This window comes from Peromyscus maniculatus, chromosome 5 (assembly GCF_049852395.1).
Source record: "Peromyscus maniculatus bairdii isolate BWxNUB_F1_BW_parent chromosome 5, HU_Pman_BW_mat_3.1, whole genome shotgun sequence".
NCBI lineage: Eukaryota > Metazoa > Chordata > Mammalia > Rodentia > Cricetidae > Peromyscus > Peromyscus maniculatus.
The window spans coordinates 128428682-128443936 of record NC_134856.1 but is presented as its reverse complement, the minus strand read 5'-3'; the positions used below and the strand labels follow the sequence as shown (position 1 = coordinate 128443936).

The following is a 15255-nucleotide window of genomic DNA, read 5'->3' as shown; positions in this document are numbered from 1 at the left end:
AAGCCTGTGGGGTATTTTCTTAATTAGTGATTGATGTGGGAAAGCCCAGCCCCCTGTGGGTGGTTCCTCTCTTGGGATGGTGGTCCTGGGTTCTGTATGAAAGCAGGCGGAACAAGCCATGAGGAACAAATCAGTAAGCAGCACTCCTCCACGGCTTCTGCATCAGCTCTTACCTCCAGGTCCCTGCCCTGCTTGAGTTCCTGTCCTGACTTCCTTTGATAATGAACTGTGATGTGAAAGTGTAAGGCAAATAAACCTTTTCCTCCCTAAGTTTCTGTGGTCATAGTGTTTCATTACAGCAATAGCAACCTTAAGACATGCATGACTGAGGTCGGACACCAACATGGACATACATTATAACTTCAAATCGCCCTGACAGGAGTAGCCTAAACAGTTTGCACCACCTCAAACTTTAAAAGATTGGGATTGAAGTCCGCCCTTCTCAGCCACCCTTCCCACAGCTGAGGTCATTGCACCTTGGCACACGACTGAATGAAAATGCTAGCTGACTTTGAGAAGACACGCTATTGGGTAGTGAGGGAGAACAATGATCAGACAAGTCCCAGAATCTAGTGTCAAGGCAGCAGTACTCCATGTCACACCAACACAAAAGACACTGGGGCAGGAGACAGTGGTTTTTCTGATTGCAGTACACAGAATGCCCTCAAAGATGCTCACGGCTGAGTCTCCGTGACTTGTCTGCATGTATAACTGTGTGAAGGACTGTGACCCGGGGGAGATTATCCTTTGTGATACAAATGTGTCCAGTCTCATTTCATGGGTCTTTATAGGGAGGAAATCCTTTCTGGCTGTGGTCAGTGGCAATGAGAACCATGAAAGGGTCAGAGAGACGGGATGTTATTGCCTTTGGAGACAGGGAAATGGGATCACAAGTCTAGCAATGCAAGCAACCCTATCTCTGGAAGATAGAAAGGCAAAGAACTGGATTCTCATCTAGAGACTCCAGACAGCAGTGTAGCTTTGTCAATATCCTAATTCCAGTGAGATACACGTTACACTTGAGTGTACAGACGTGGAAAATAATTCTGTGCTGTTTTAAGGCACAAAGTTTGTGATCACTTGTTACAACAGCAATATAAAACAAACACACTCACAGGTATTTACATGATAGAGGTAATTTCCTCCAAGGCACAAAACAAAAGAATGTCTTGAAAGCTGAAGCAGCACACGTCGGGCAACAGGAAGAGGTTTCACAATGTCCAAAAGGGCAATGGGGCTGGGACTCAGGGGGGACAGTGCTCGCCTGGCATGCACAATGTCTGGGTCCAGTGCCCGGCACCATGGAACAGATGAAGCTGAAGGGAAAGAGGAAGTGAGTGGGAAAAGGAAGGAGGAGGGAAGAAGGAAGACGGGAAGTAGAGGACAGATGTAAGGTATCAGGCTTAGGAAACCTCGCTAAGAAAACCCAATTCCTTTTGCACTATAGTGAGAGAGAGGGAAGGACCGCAGGGCCCCGACCGCGGCACAGACCCAGCACAGGGCAAAGGCTGGGCCTCTTCCAAGGAGAACTTACGTCCAGGTTCTGCAAGCAGTACCAACAGAAGGTGTGTTTGCAGTTCTTGCACATCATCTGAGCGCAGCCCTCGTTGCGCTCGATGTAAATCCGGCAAACCGGGCACTGCTTAATGGGGGCGTCTGCATCCGTCCCAAAGAGGGCCCTAGAACAAAACCGACAAGCCATGTTCAGTCAGCCGTCTGAAGTGGATGGTCAATAAGTCCTGCTTGCTGTGTTTAACTCGCTTCCAAAGAGACGGGAGGGAAGAAAAATGGGAGGCATGGATTATTAGTTGTTCAGATAGCTCAATAAGAAAAAAATTATTTATTTTTGCTCCTAATGAATTATATAATTACACTTTCCACAGCTGGTTGGCTTTATTGCTTTGCCAAATTAATACTTCCTTCCTAGATCACACATTTTCTGAATAAGAAGTATGTGGAGGGAGTCAGACTGTGAGAACCTAACTCGGGATCCAAACGGGATCAGTCTATGTAACGACCTCCTCATTAAATAAGGGGAGCGAGGGGTTCAGCCAGCGGAACTCAACGAGATGCCGACTGTCACCAAAAAGACCTCCTCTGAGCTGATGAATAGGCCAGTGTGTGACCTAAGCAGAAAGGGACTCAGGACTAAGCGGTTCAGGTTGTGTTAGGAGGGAGTCAGAACACTCCATTACACTCCACTGACTGGGTATCAAAATCACCACCCAGCACACAGGGACATCACAGTTTACAAAAGGTTGTCCAACCTCTGGTCAGATGTGGTGCTGGAAATAACCTAATATAGTAGAGACAGTATTTCCATTTTAATATTCTTCTTTGGGCTGTTGAGATAGCTCAGCAGGGAAAGGTACTGATGACCTGAGTTCAATCCCCTGGATCCACGTGGTAAAGGAAAAAACAAAAACAACAACAAAAAAACTCTCACAACACGTCCTTTGACCTCCACACATGACAACACAGGTCCACACATGTGTACTACACACACACACACACACACACACACACACACACACACACGAGTTAATGTAATAAAAACTTTAATGCCCCCTTTTCCCAACAGGGATACAGACTCAAAAGAGGCTTAGTGCCTTATATGAGGCCGCCCGGATGACATGAACAGTGTCAGAACTCAAATCATCCCTCTCCTCTGAGCCCTTTAAACTTACCTGGGGGGCTAACTACTATGAAAGCATTGCTTTAAATCTGATGGGGATGGCACACAACCGCGTGTGTGTCAGAGTTCTCTTCCCTCTGTGCTTGGTCTGATATCGAAGCACAGCACCACAGCCAGGCAGCGTGACTGTTCCTGAAGACTGGTTCTGCAGTCTGAGGGCACTGGGTGAGAAAGCCAACTGGCTGGGAACACTGGTGTTTTGTTCTTGCTGGAGCAGAACAGCCATAGCCTCAAGCGAAGCATGGGATCTAACACAAAGGTCTCTCACTCTGCTCCAGGCTGCTGCCATAAAAACCCTCCATACAAAACGGCACCCTTTGGTTGAATTACTTCTCGACATAAAATCTCAGGCCTGGCACCACCTTTTCATAACATAAAGTGTTAGGAAGGAATCTCTCTTCCCGTATCTTTTCAGCACTTAGGAAGACAGTCTATCTGTCTGCACGTTCTGTAGGTTTGGCGTACCCCATGAGCTGGCCATTTAATCAGGTATGATCATATCTCTCTTATTTTGTAAACAGGAAGAATGGGCTACAGCGGTGAAGGGTAAACATGGTTTTTTAGGGAATAGCTATGTACAAGCCCTGACTTTCTACTGAAAACTAGAGGGATGAGTCTCTCTACCCAAAGGGAGTGAACGCAAACAAACTTAACATATCTGGAAGGTCCCCTAGGATAAAAAGCTAGAATCCCCTTTAGACATACTGTTCTGGTTAGTGTCTGTTACCACCTTACTAATTCTTCTCAGGGTATTTCTACAGTGAATATCTAACTCCTTCCCAAAGCCGCTGATGCAGAGTTTGAAAAGAACACTAGAAATAATCCCAAAGACACTTCACCCCTTACCCATGCTCTGGCACAATTGGCTGCTCTCTACAGGAAGCCTCCCCATGCCAGGGATCCTTGCAACATGAGCAGAATTTCAGGTGGCAAGAAGGGCATTCCACCATCACAGGCTTCCCTGGGTCTCCTGCTGCAATATGGCACACTGTCTGGCAGTCTGCAACAGGACACCATGTTCGGAGGGGGTCCATGTGAACCTCTGAAACATAAAGAAGAAAACTGTGATGTATGGTGATATTATAATTGTACTGAGATGTGATTTTATTTGCATGTTAATAAAGTTGCCTGGGGGTCAGAGCTAACAGCAAGCCATAGCAGAAACTGGGCAGTGGTGGTGCATGCCTTTAATCCCAGCACTTGGGAGGCAGAGCTAGGTGGATCTCTGTGTGTTCAAGGATACAGCCAGCATGGAGACACATGCCTTTAATCTCAATACAAACCATAGAAGACCTGGAGGTCTGTACAGACAGGCAGTGACAAGGAGGTCATGTGGTTGGGTTTACAACCAAAGAGAAGACAGAATAGAAAGTCTATAAAAAAGACAAATAGACAGGAAGTAGGGCTCTTGCTGAAGAGGATAACAGCAGCAGTGAAGGGTAAGGATTTTTGCTCTGACCTCTTGGGCTTTCATCTCTGCATTGGCTCTGTGTTTCTTATTTAACAAGACCATTAATCTACAGTGATGGGCTTTCTCTGATCCAAGGATTAAGCTTTCTCCCCTTCATTTATCATTTTTATAGAGCAACATGTATCACACCAGCAAGGGAGTGGCCATCTCCATGACCAACCATCTTCATAATGGATCCAAGCCCACCACCCACCATCCAGAGCTTAAGGTCATCCCTGCCACATTCTCAAGGTAGGAACTAATAGAGCAAGTCACCACTGCCTTTATTAATAGGTATGCTATGGACTTTAACCAAAGACTACAACTTGCCTTTGAGCATTCAAAATGGGCAAAAACACAAGTCTCTTCCATGATGAACTAGGTACCATCTTGGAGGAAAGGATGATGTGCAGAGCATCAAAGCAAGAGAACAAAGGTGTTCTACAGAGAAGAGTACGTGCTTTGGGCTCTAAGACACAGTTCATACAGCAGGGGACTGGAAACACAAGGATTCAAATAGTTTAGGATCAAACAGTATCCGGTGTAGCTTAGCAAGGAAATCAGATTTAAGTAGTTTGCTGTCTTACTAGTGAACAAATTGGGGACTATTTATGAAGTGCCTGTAAGCTCTTAAAACAAACAGGTACTTTCTCAGACTATAAAATTATAGCCATTCATATGACAGGGGCTAGATCCACACAACACACAGGAAAAAGGGTAAGATTGGCAGGTGGATAGCCAGCCATCTGTTGAAGTATTTGTATGTCTCTCTTGTTTTCCCATTTCTTGAGCATTAACAGATTCCATCTTTCCATGGAATACACCCTATGATGAGGCTGATAGAGGGGACCAGTAGCCTTTCTTTCTCTGAATGATGTTTTTTACAAATTTCTTACTCATGATATTTCTCTCTGGAACCTCTGAGGTTTACTCCAATCTATTATAATTACTTTAATCAGTTGTAAAAATGGGAGAAGTTATGACACGTTTCTACCAACTTATTGTTTCAGGCATCCAAAGAGGTACAATGAAAGAAGAAATGATAAATGAGGGAACAATTATAGATTCTGATCTATTGCTATAAAGTAGCTTAAAACCCAGTGTGGCTGCTGCCCATGGTCCAACACAAACACTAGGAAAGAATCTGAGCCACAGGAAACAAGGACCTGAACTTTCTACCACCATGACAGGACATGAGGACCAGGCATGCGAGCATGGGAGCAGGGCAAGGGTGGAGGCATTAAAGCTCTCTACAGGGATTTGTACAAGATGCAGCTTAGTTGAGTCTGTTGTTGTGCTAACAACCCGGTGAATTCAGACAAATGCAATTCCATGACAGCACGAGCTGGAACAATCTCAATGGGCCACCGTCATAGAGAGGTCCCATTAGTGGCCGAGATGTTATCCTGTGGTCACGCTTGTACTTCCCCCATTAGCAGTCATGTTTGGGCTTTTCTTGACTTGATGGCTTACTTGTTGGTCAGTAATGGGGATGAGACATACTCTGGGCAGCAGCCCTGCACTGAACTGTACCCCAGTCTTCCTCTTTAAGGATGCCTTACAGAGCTTCACTGTGACCTAAGGTGCATATCAGGAGATGGAGTTCTAGCTCTACCTAAAAGTAAAACTGGCCACTCTAGCCAGTTCTCCCAGCAACCCTCTCAATCCCCTCAATCCCCTCACATCTTATCAAAATAAATACCTGTCTGCCACGACAGTCTGGATAGTCTAGAGCTGCACTTCCCCAGACTGCCTACAGAGAAGGCTGGGCATGGGACATGGTTCCAACCAATGGGAAGGTAAGGAAAGACCCACCATAGGGCTTCTAATCTAGGACAAGACCTGGTCCCCAGTACTGTTAATCTGCCTTCTTTTGTCCACAGGTATGTGAAGTTATGAAACTGGGACAAGCATAAGGACAATGCTGAGGAAAAGCTAAATGGTTTAAGAAATTTGAGCTAAATCAGAGCCATGACTGCCCCCCTAAGGACTTCCTGTACATGGAGTAGGAAGATGCCTAAGCCATTTTCAGACTTTCCACTCCTTGTAGCTGAAAGCACATTAACTGATAAGGCTACTTCTAGTAACAGTGAGTAAATAATCACACCAAATAGGGCTGTTCCTCCCACAGGGCAGATTTTACTGAGAGGATTAAAGGACCATGTCTGAGATGACCTTTGAAGTTTTTCTATACCAATAGTTTTATCTGTATGCACAGCCCATGAAAATTATACAAGTAAAATAGAAACAAATTTACATATATTATTCTGTAGAAACCTTGTGCACCATAACACAAATTCATATACTGTTTTTAAAAAGTTAATACATTCTGTCAGAAATGAAGAGTTTTATATAGTTGAACAGACAAATAATATATATTCATGTAGTTGAGCATTGTTTATATTTTTTAAAAATATAGAACAAATTTATAAATTAATAATAGATGTGTTAATAATAATCAATGAAAAGGCCAGTTTACAGAATAGTATAAATGAGCAGTATTTATAAAATTATGTATATAGAGATGTATTTCAACTGCTTCCAGTAGACTCTTGAAGGTAACAGCTTTCCCCAAAATGAAAGGTCAAGGGTTAGGTGAAAAGGCACAGACCTTTATTGTCAATGTGAATTTTTAAAATTACACTTATGTATTGTGTATTGTGATTGTGTACATGCCACAGTGTGTGTGACGTCAGAGGACAACATGGTGAAGCTAGTCCTTTCCTTCTGCCATATGAGACCCAGGGATTGAACACAGCAGGTCTTCAGGCATGGTGGAAGTGTCTTTACCCACCGAGCATCTCACTGGCCCATGTGATTTTTTTTTAAGGTACAAATGCCACTTGTGTAATTTTTAAAATTGGTTTTTAAAGCTATTTTCTGAAGCCAGGCATAGTGGCTCACACTTGTAACCCCCGCACTCAGCAGGGAGGTGCCACTCAGAAGGGCAACAGCCGTTTTCCTAGTAAAGACTAGTTAGTTAGTACACCTTCCAGAACTCTGCTCTTGAGAACTATCACCCCTTACTTCCTATGACATCCTACCTAACGTATCTCCCCAACTGTTCTGAAGTAAAAGGTTGGCTGAAAGTACCTTAATAAACTGCCCCCTCAAAGTCACCAGCAAAATCCGTCTGGGTGCACACTCCCAAGTGTGCCTGGAATGTCTTCTAGCTAACGTCCCACCTTCCATGTCCCATGGCTTAGGCTCTGTCTTCTCACTCTTTTTGGCCACTAATCTCCTTTCTTCTGTGCTACTACTACTGCTCTTGACTAGCACCCCTGGGTGTTGTCCACACTCTTGACTAGCACCCCTGGGTGTTGTCCACACTCTTGACCAGCATCCCTGGATGCTGTCCATGCCCTACTCTGAGATTTCACCCACATTTTACTTATTTATGCAGTAACAAAGGCTCAATCCTCACCTTAATTTGACTTTGAGGCATTGCCCCTCATTGTTAAAAAACTGAAAATTAGGCATGTCTATTTCTCACTCTTAATTCAACAAAGACTGGTTTCAAGTACTTGTTAGGGACTTGGGCACATGAAATACAAAACTAAAGATTTCTATGCTCAGAAAACTCATAATATGAAGATGCTCACCGGGTGAAATGAAAGAGATATGTAAAACAATATGACATCTAAAAATTAAAAAAAAATAAAATTAAAAAAAACTAGCAACGCAAATGATTGAGAGTGCATCTCACAAGACAACAAAAATGAAATTATTGATAAACACTTGTGAGCCGTCCTTGGGGTGGAGAGTAGGGTACTTAATGGCTACTTATAGAAAGCCCTTTAGGCTTTCTTTCTTGTCCACAAATCCATAATAAAATTTCCTATTTTAATAAAGTCTAACATCAGAAGGCAAAACTGGTTTCTTCTAATCACAGACAAAGCAGGTAACACACACTGGGAGGAAACATGAGGAGATTAAGGCAGAAAGGGCAAAACCACTATATAAACACTGATTTGAAAAAGGAGTCCCTTAGTTAGCCAGGGTGCAGCCCGCCTGCATGGGGAGACACAGGGGGAAAGTCTCTATCACGACGTTAGAATTAAGCTACTGTACTTAAAGGAAACACCAATTGATGACAGGATACATCCTGATGGGCCCTGGCAGCTCACAAGCCAAATGCATCTCTCCCGAGATCCAAGGCGAGTGGTACCACACTGGCAGCTTGAAATTAACCGTGACAAAAGTATTCACATCTGGACATGGGTAGGCATTACCAGCTAGAGGGTCACAGAATAGAAGCTAAGCTGAAATAAGTACATCAGTACATAAAACCCACATCATTCAGCACAGAAAATCATGGAGCACTGAGCAGGAAAGTGAAGAGAAGAATTTGCATAGCATAAAAGGAAGAAAAGCCAAAACCACAACCATGATCGAGCTTTTTAGTGCATCTCGTGGCCAATGGTTTCTACTTCCCAATCATCCTTGATACAGACAGACACATACACCTGTAATAAAATCCACACATGTACACACCTTTCAGGTGGTGTTGAGTTGTAGATATTAACTTGGCATTCATTGTTTGCTGTACATCCTGCTTGGCTCTTCAAACTCAGTGAAGTACTGGGTCACCTACCCTGGAGTACAGGCTGTGTCTACCAGTTAGGATGGAAGTACATCAAAAGCAGGTGCTTCTGGAATGCCCTGCAGGGTTTCCAGCTCCTCCCCTGCTCTCAATCAGAGGGGTACACTCTGTGCATTCTGGTCAACCTCAGCAGTCTGAGACCAGTCCTCCTCTACACACAGAGGTTCGGAAGAAATTCAGTCACTATCTCGAGTCCCCATCTACCACTCAGCACCACTAGCTGGGTGACATGATTAAAGCCTAAAGGAATGTCCGTCCACACAGCAGGGTACCTAAGGAACAAGACAGCATTATTTGTGCATTTTTCCACACAGATACTTGCACAGGTCCTTAGAGGATTATATATATACTGTCCTGGTCATTTATTCTGCTTACTAAAGAAACAGTGGGATTATCATCTCTCTAAACCATTAAAAAAAAGTAGCATTAATGGATAATCTGGGAGAAAAGACAAATCTAGTTAAACTCCTGAAAGTCCTATTTCTGTGTTAAAGTCAGGAGCTAAGTAAAGGAGGGGTTAAGGAAGAATGGACTACCCAAGAGAGTAAGTGACTCGGGAACACAGAAATGGGGCTGAATGTTATCGCTTGCAATCCAACAGCCATGCCCAAGTCTTTACAGATGCACACAGAAACGTTTTTGAGTGAAAAGAAAAAGGTGCCTCTGGGTTGGAAAGCACAAAGGCCATTTAAGTAAAAGGCTCTTCTCTCTGGTCTCCGGTTTTCATCAGGGTGAAGGCCCCATAGCGTGAAAGCACATTTTCTGCTCTTTCAACGGGCTAATTACTAATTTGATTTGAATTACTAGCAATAAACTTTTGAGACTGCCCCACTTTTGAGAACCATTTGACACTGGACACACATTAGTCCTGCTTTCACAGTTATTTTTAATTGTGCATTTTTAATTGTCACATTTAAGCCCTTTTGGCTGGAATCATGAACAAGCTGCAATACTACAAGTAGTTTGGATCTGCTTCTGAAGTTTACCTGTATGGGGCATGTATAAAGGTTTATCCACACAAGAAACCAGCCACACTTTATAAAAACAGAAGACAACCCAGAGTGGAAGGTGCCGGCAGTCAGTTAGGGGGACCCAAATGCACGGGAACATGGGGTCCCACCACTTAGAAAAGCAACTCTTTAGCCCAACACTTTTCTTTCTTTCAAATGAGATGGCCGAGATTAACATCACTCTCCGGAACACACTAAACACACTGACTGCACACAGCACACTCTCCAAAGTCAAATTCTTCAGCCACACTCCCATTTTCTACTTGAGTAGCATTGAATTCTTTGAAAGAAGGCCTACAAATGTGTACATTTTCTTGTGATGCTTTTCATAAAAGGAATTGAGAAGTCCATTTAACGAGTTGTAAGGGCTCATGTGCATGCATGAGTATATGCATCCCTCCAGGTACAGATACCAAAACCACAGGAGGCTCAAGTCCTTTACGTAAAATGGCACAGTATTTGCATGCTTTCAAGTCATCCCCAGGTTCCTTAAAACACTGACTACAATGTAAATGCTATACAGATCATTGTTATATTATTTAGGGAATAATAAAAAATGAGTATACATATTCAGTACACAAGCAATTTTTAAAAATACATTTTTGATCCAAGGTTGGCTAAATCTGTGGTTGCAGGAACAACCGATAGGAGGCTGGTCATAAGATGTATTTCTTATCCTGGGTTACTGATAACCAGAAAAACGCAGTAAGCTCCACAAGGTGGGCTCTGTCCTCATGTAAGTGATTTACAAATGGGTGAAACTGGAAGTCAGTTTTGTAAGACTCAGGTGCAATACTCCCAAAGACACTTTACATTGTATGAATTCCCTCCCTTGGCTCCTTCCAGTCTGAGGTACCCAATGTCTCATCCTCACCTGTGGACCTCCCTTCTCTTTTCACTGTGAGGAAAAAGCTTGTGGAAGAAACAGCTGTGCAAGCCTGTACCGTGCACCATGACTGAGTATGCCTCTGGGAACCCAGGATAAGAGATACATTGTAGAGCCTGTCTTCCCCGTCTGCAGGCTCGGCGTGCATAGATTTAGCTATCCAGCACCCTGCCGTGAGCCCTACTGCTTGTGTTCTTAAGGATTTCATGGGTACAATTGTGTCCGTCCCTCTCCTACATCAACCCTCTCTCTTCAAACTTAAATCCACATGCAAGATGGTTCATCAGGGAAAGGCACTAGCTAAGCAGTACAGGTCTGATGACTTGATTTTAATCCCTAGATCCCACACACAGGTGGAAGGAGAGACCAGTTCCACAGAGTTTTCTTCTGACTTCCATACTGGCCTTGGCATGCAGGTCTCTCCCCTCACATCACACATATACCACACAATATTAATAAATGTGTCACTTTAAAAGACATGCAAATAGGAGGGGGACTGGTGGGGAAGAGGAGGTTCAGTGGAGAAACAACTGGTTAATAGTGGACAATGGGGCATATGATCAAAGTCCATTATATAAATTATGAAAGGAATACTTTTTTTTAAGTTCATAGAATATAAGAATTTAAACCAAAGCAGCCCACACCCCAAGGGTGACCTTGAAACTTCATGATCAGCATGACATGGTGAGCATGAACATGATTTCAAAGGGATTAATTGTGACATACTTCATCAGAGAGGCAAATTCGCAGACTCTGAATTTCAATTCACTTCTGCAAGGAAAACCTGGTGACTGAAGTAGAGGCCCGTGGCTATTTATCCTAAGACTGCTTGTCCGTGCAGTTTTACAAAGCACGAAATGCTATTTCAAACTTCTCTACTTATGTATTCTGACAATATTAGGAAATCGAAACAGCCTGGGAAATGAAAAAGGCCATGAGATGTAAGAACTATATCCAACCCAGATGACTATTTTCAGCTTTGAAAACCGAAATCCGATCAAGTCAAGCACTGGGGGAGGGGATAAAAGGGGAAGAGAACAAATAACAAAACTGAATCTTCAACCCTGGTTTTTCCTACACGACAACCAGGGGCATCTGACACGCACCATGTGCACTTTGTTTTTATTCTGTTGTATCTTTCTCAACCAACAAGAGTGGTTTTTCTGTCATCCTCTGCCGCTGTGAGTCTACCACAAGAATTTTTGTTATTGTGGGAAACACCACACACTCAATTTAATTTAATTATCAGCTGAAATAAATCAAGCTGTATTAATTTCTATGACCCGATGCATTTTTAATTATGCTTAAGTTAATTTGCCTTTGATATCTCAAAGAAGAGGAGTCTTCTGCAGATAGTTAAAATACCATTAAACTAAAGTAATCAGAATTAACATCTGCTACAGTCAATATGGTCCATAGAGACAGAGTACCCACCGTCAAACAGACTGCTCTCAAGAGAGTTGCAAAGATTTTCAAATTTGGAATAACATCTAAAGTCATTTGTTCTAACACTATTACAAGACCCACAAACGTCTGCATAACTCAAGTTTAGTGAGTTTCAGATGAACCCCTAAGTTACAGCTGGCTATCCAAAAGAAATGACAGTATTAAATACATTTTAATTGCTGCTACCTCCACAGGACTCTTTTCTCTTTAATATGGCCATGTTGGACATCCTACCAAAGTGAGTCATGGTCTCCTGGAAGGTGATTAGAGAAAGTAGGATTCATACCTAGAATAAGGGAACCTGTATTAAAGAATATAGATACAATGTGTTGTAGAGAACCTGCAGATTGTCAAGTTTCTAAATGAATTAGAGAACCTAGAAGACTAAGGATAAAACCTTCAGTAAAAGATGTGGGTTAAGATGAAGAGGAAACAAGTGATGCTGTTGGACTATACTGAAAGAAGTGGCTGCTGAGGTACAGGGAACATGAAGCTGAGGAGAAAGTGTGCCTGGCAAGAAGGTTATGAAGGATACAGCAGGTCATCATTGTCCAAAAAGATGGACTCATGCTTAAAATAGTACCCAGAACTGTAAAATATTATAGAATTTAATCTTTAAAGAAAAACCTCAATTTCTTGAGTTTGCCCTATGGTAGAATAGCTACCTAGACTTTGTAAGTAAACAAATTGTATGTATAAATAAAACTATTTGACTGACTTATCATGGATAAAAGTAGAGACATGCAACACCATCTACAAAGATACCCTAGTTGCAAAGCCTGTCTAATTTTTGTAATTAGAACACACTACCACATGTCATGAAAGTATAAGCCAATCATAAGAAAAAATGAACACTGGGGGACTCAAAAAGTCCCACAAAGCAAAATACCACCTGGGGAAAGAGCAGGAAGATGTCTTGTTGATTTTTTTCCCCATGTCTACCTCACTCACAAGGTTATTAACCCCACTTGGATGCAGAGACTTATTTGGCCAGCTAACTAAAAACTGTTCTGTTTCCTCTAACAATGTGTCAATCATTACACCTATGGTAATATGAGGATGCTTCCTAAAGACTGTTAGGATGATCTCACTTAGGGAAAGAGGACATAAGAAGAAGAGTGTGTAATATAAAGGTGATATTTCAAACAAGACATAGGTGACAGTCATAGGACATGACTTATGGATATTAATATCAACCTTGTTGTACACAGGGTCTTGGCCACTATGTTTAAAATCAACCACAACTTTATATTCATCAGTGAGAAGCACAGAAAGTTTTAACTTCAGGAACCATTAGCACTTATCTAATGTTATTATATTCCCCATATGTAAACAACAAAGAAGTAAGCCTGTTGCTGAGGGCTAGGTATGCAGTAGTTAGGGAGAATAACTGTAGAGAGAGGGAATACTATTATGTAGACCACAAGAAAAAAAAATCACCTTGATATATCAGCCTTATGAGTTTAGTTGGGTGATCCACCCATGACAGAAGAACAAAATAGCCCAAAGTTCATAGACCATAGGACCAAGTGAGACTTTAGTTGAAGAAAGTAAATGACATCCTGACAGTTCCAGACCAAGATGCTGGCCCTCAGAAGTTTTACGCTCACATTAGATTAGGATTGGTAATATACTCCGTGAGACTATACTAAGCCTATGCAGGAAACACCTTCCTCCGACTTCTCAAATACTAAAAAGATAGACCATCCAGTTCAAGACTGGTTTAAGGGTGGCAGGAGGGAATGGACTCCTTGAAAAGATCTGTCAGAGGCAACAGGAATAAAAACACACATCCTACAGATAGACGGGCTGTGTAAGGAAAAAAGGCTATGAATGTAGTGGGTAGCGGTTCCAGCTTTGATCTGGAAGTTCCACCCCCATTGAGGCTTCGGTAACTGGCACGCCTACAAGGCGGAGCCGAGAGGACTCCTAAAGACCCGAGATCCGAATGCCCTGGCTCTCTTGGTTCCTGGACCCTGGACACTGGAGGTAGACTGCGAGCAGAGTTCTCCAGAGAACATCGCCAGACTGTGCTACACCTTTCCCAGACCCTGTAACCTACCCCTTCACTTGTAAGTTACCCCACAAAATAAACCTCCCTTTTAACTTCGTGGAGTTGCCTTAATATTTTAACCAATACTATGAAAATTGCTCCAAGGCTAAAGTTAGAACATATCAGCCCAGCACTTTGTAAATGCTATTAGAATAACACCCATCCAAATTCTTAGATATCACCATGACTACAGAAGTAGTACCAAAAGGATGGACAGTGGATACTTTATCATGAGGACCAATAACAACGTCTCCACTGGTTGCTGTTTTAAAATGATCTTCAAGAGTGAAATACGTGGTAAAACTCTATTTTAAGAGTTACTTTCTTCTGTGTTACCATAATGAAACCATCTTACTTTTGTTATACCTTTCTGGACATAGCCCAAAATTAAAAATACAAAATAACCAACATAATGAAAAGTCCATTTCCTGCTAGTCTGTATTTTTCATTTTTTTTTTTTTACCCCTGGCGGTGGCTGGGAGATTTGAGATTTCATGTGGCAATTCCTGTTTTACACCTTTTGTGGTCCCCTTGTGGTTCTGCTGACAGTGCTTTAATCTTGCACGAAAGCTCCTGTGAAGATGATCTACATGAAAACCACAGCCACTCCCGGAATAAACAGAAGGATACGTACCTCGTTCAAACTTTAACCGCTGATACAGCTGGTACTCGGACACAGGCACCAAACAGGCGATCTGAAATCAGAGACATGGCAGAGAGATGAGATTTTGGTCAGCGGAGGGAGGGTCCCGCATCACCAGCCCTTTCGGGCGCCGTTCTCTAACGTTGCCTCTACACCCTCTCTCCCAGCTGTCTGGAAACCATCGTCTCGACTTGGTCGTGCAGTAGTAGCACATGCAGCAATCTGCAAACCATCCCACTCCTCTTACCACGGCTAGGCACCAGTGCGCAGGCCTTCAGTAACAAAGCTCACTGATTGCCTCCATTCCTTGGGCAGCAGCTACTAACCAAGTTTTGCTATTTGTGGCTCTCACATTGTTTGGATGCAGGTATGGAAGAATCTCTTTCTTTCTCTACATTCAATGAAACAGAAACTTTCCAAAGACCATAGCTCTAGCTTTGGATCTTTAAAACTAAGGTTAAGTAAGTAG

The 15255-nt window shown here is 42.7% G+C and overlaps 1 protein-coding gene across 5 annotated transcripts in view; it reads right to left on the bottom strand.

Moving 5' to 3' along the window:
• Rnf144b (ring finger protein 144B) overlaps window positions 1-15255 on the bottom strand; it is a 151792-nt gene that overhangs the window by 7110 nt on the left and 129427 nt on the right. For all 5 annotated transcript variants that reach the window (XM_006972855.4, XM_042278425.2, XM_076573269.1 and 2 more), the window contains exons 4-6: window positions 14778-14838; window positions 3542-3737; window positions 1535-1679 (exon numbers count right to left, since the gene is read on the bottom strand). In XM_006972855.4, the coding sequence (XP_006972917.1) occupies window positions 1535-1679; window positions 3542-3737; window positions 14778-14838 (402 nt within the window). The remainder of the gene's footprint in view (window positions 1-1534; window positions 1680-3541; window positions 3738-14777; window positions 14839-15255) is intronic.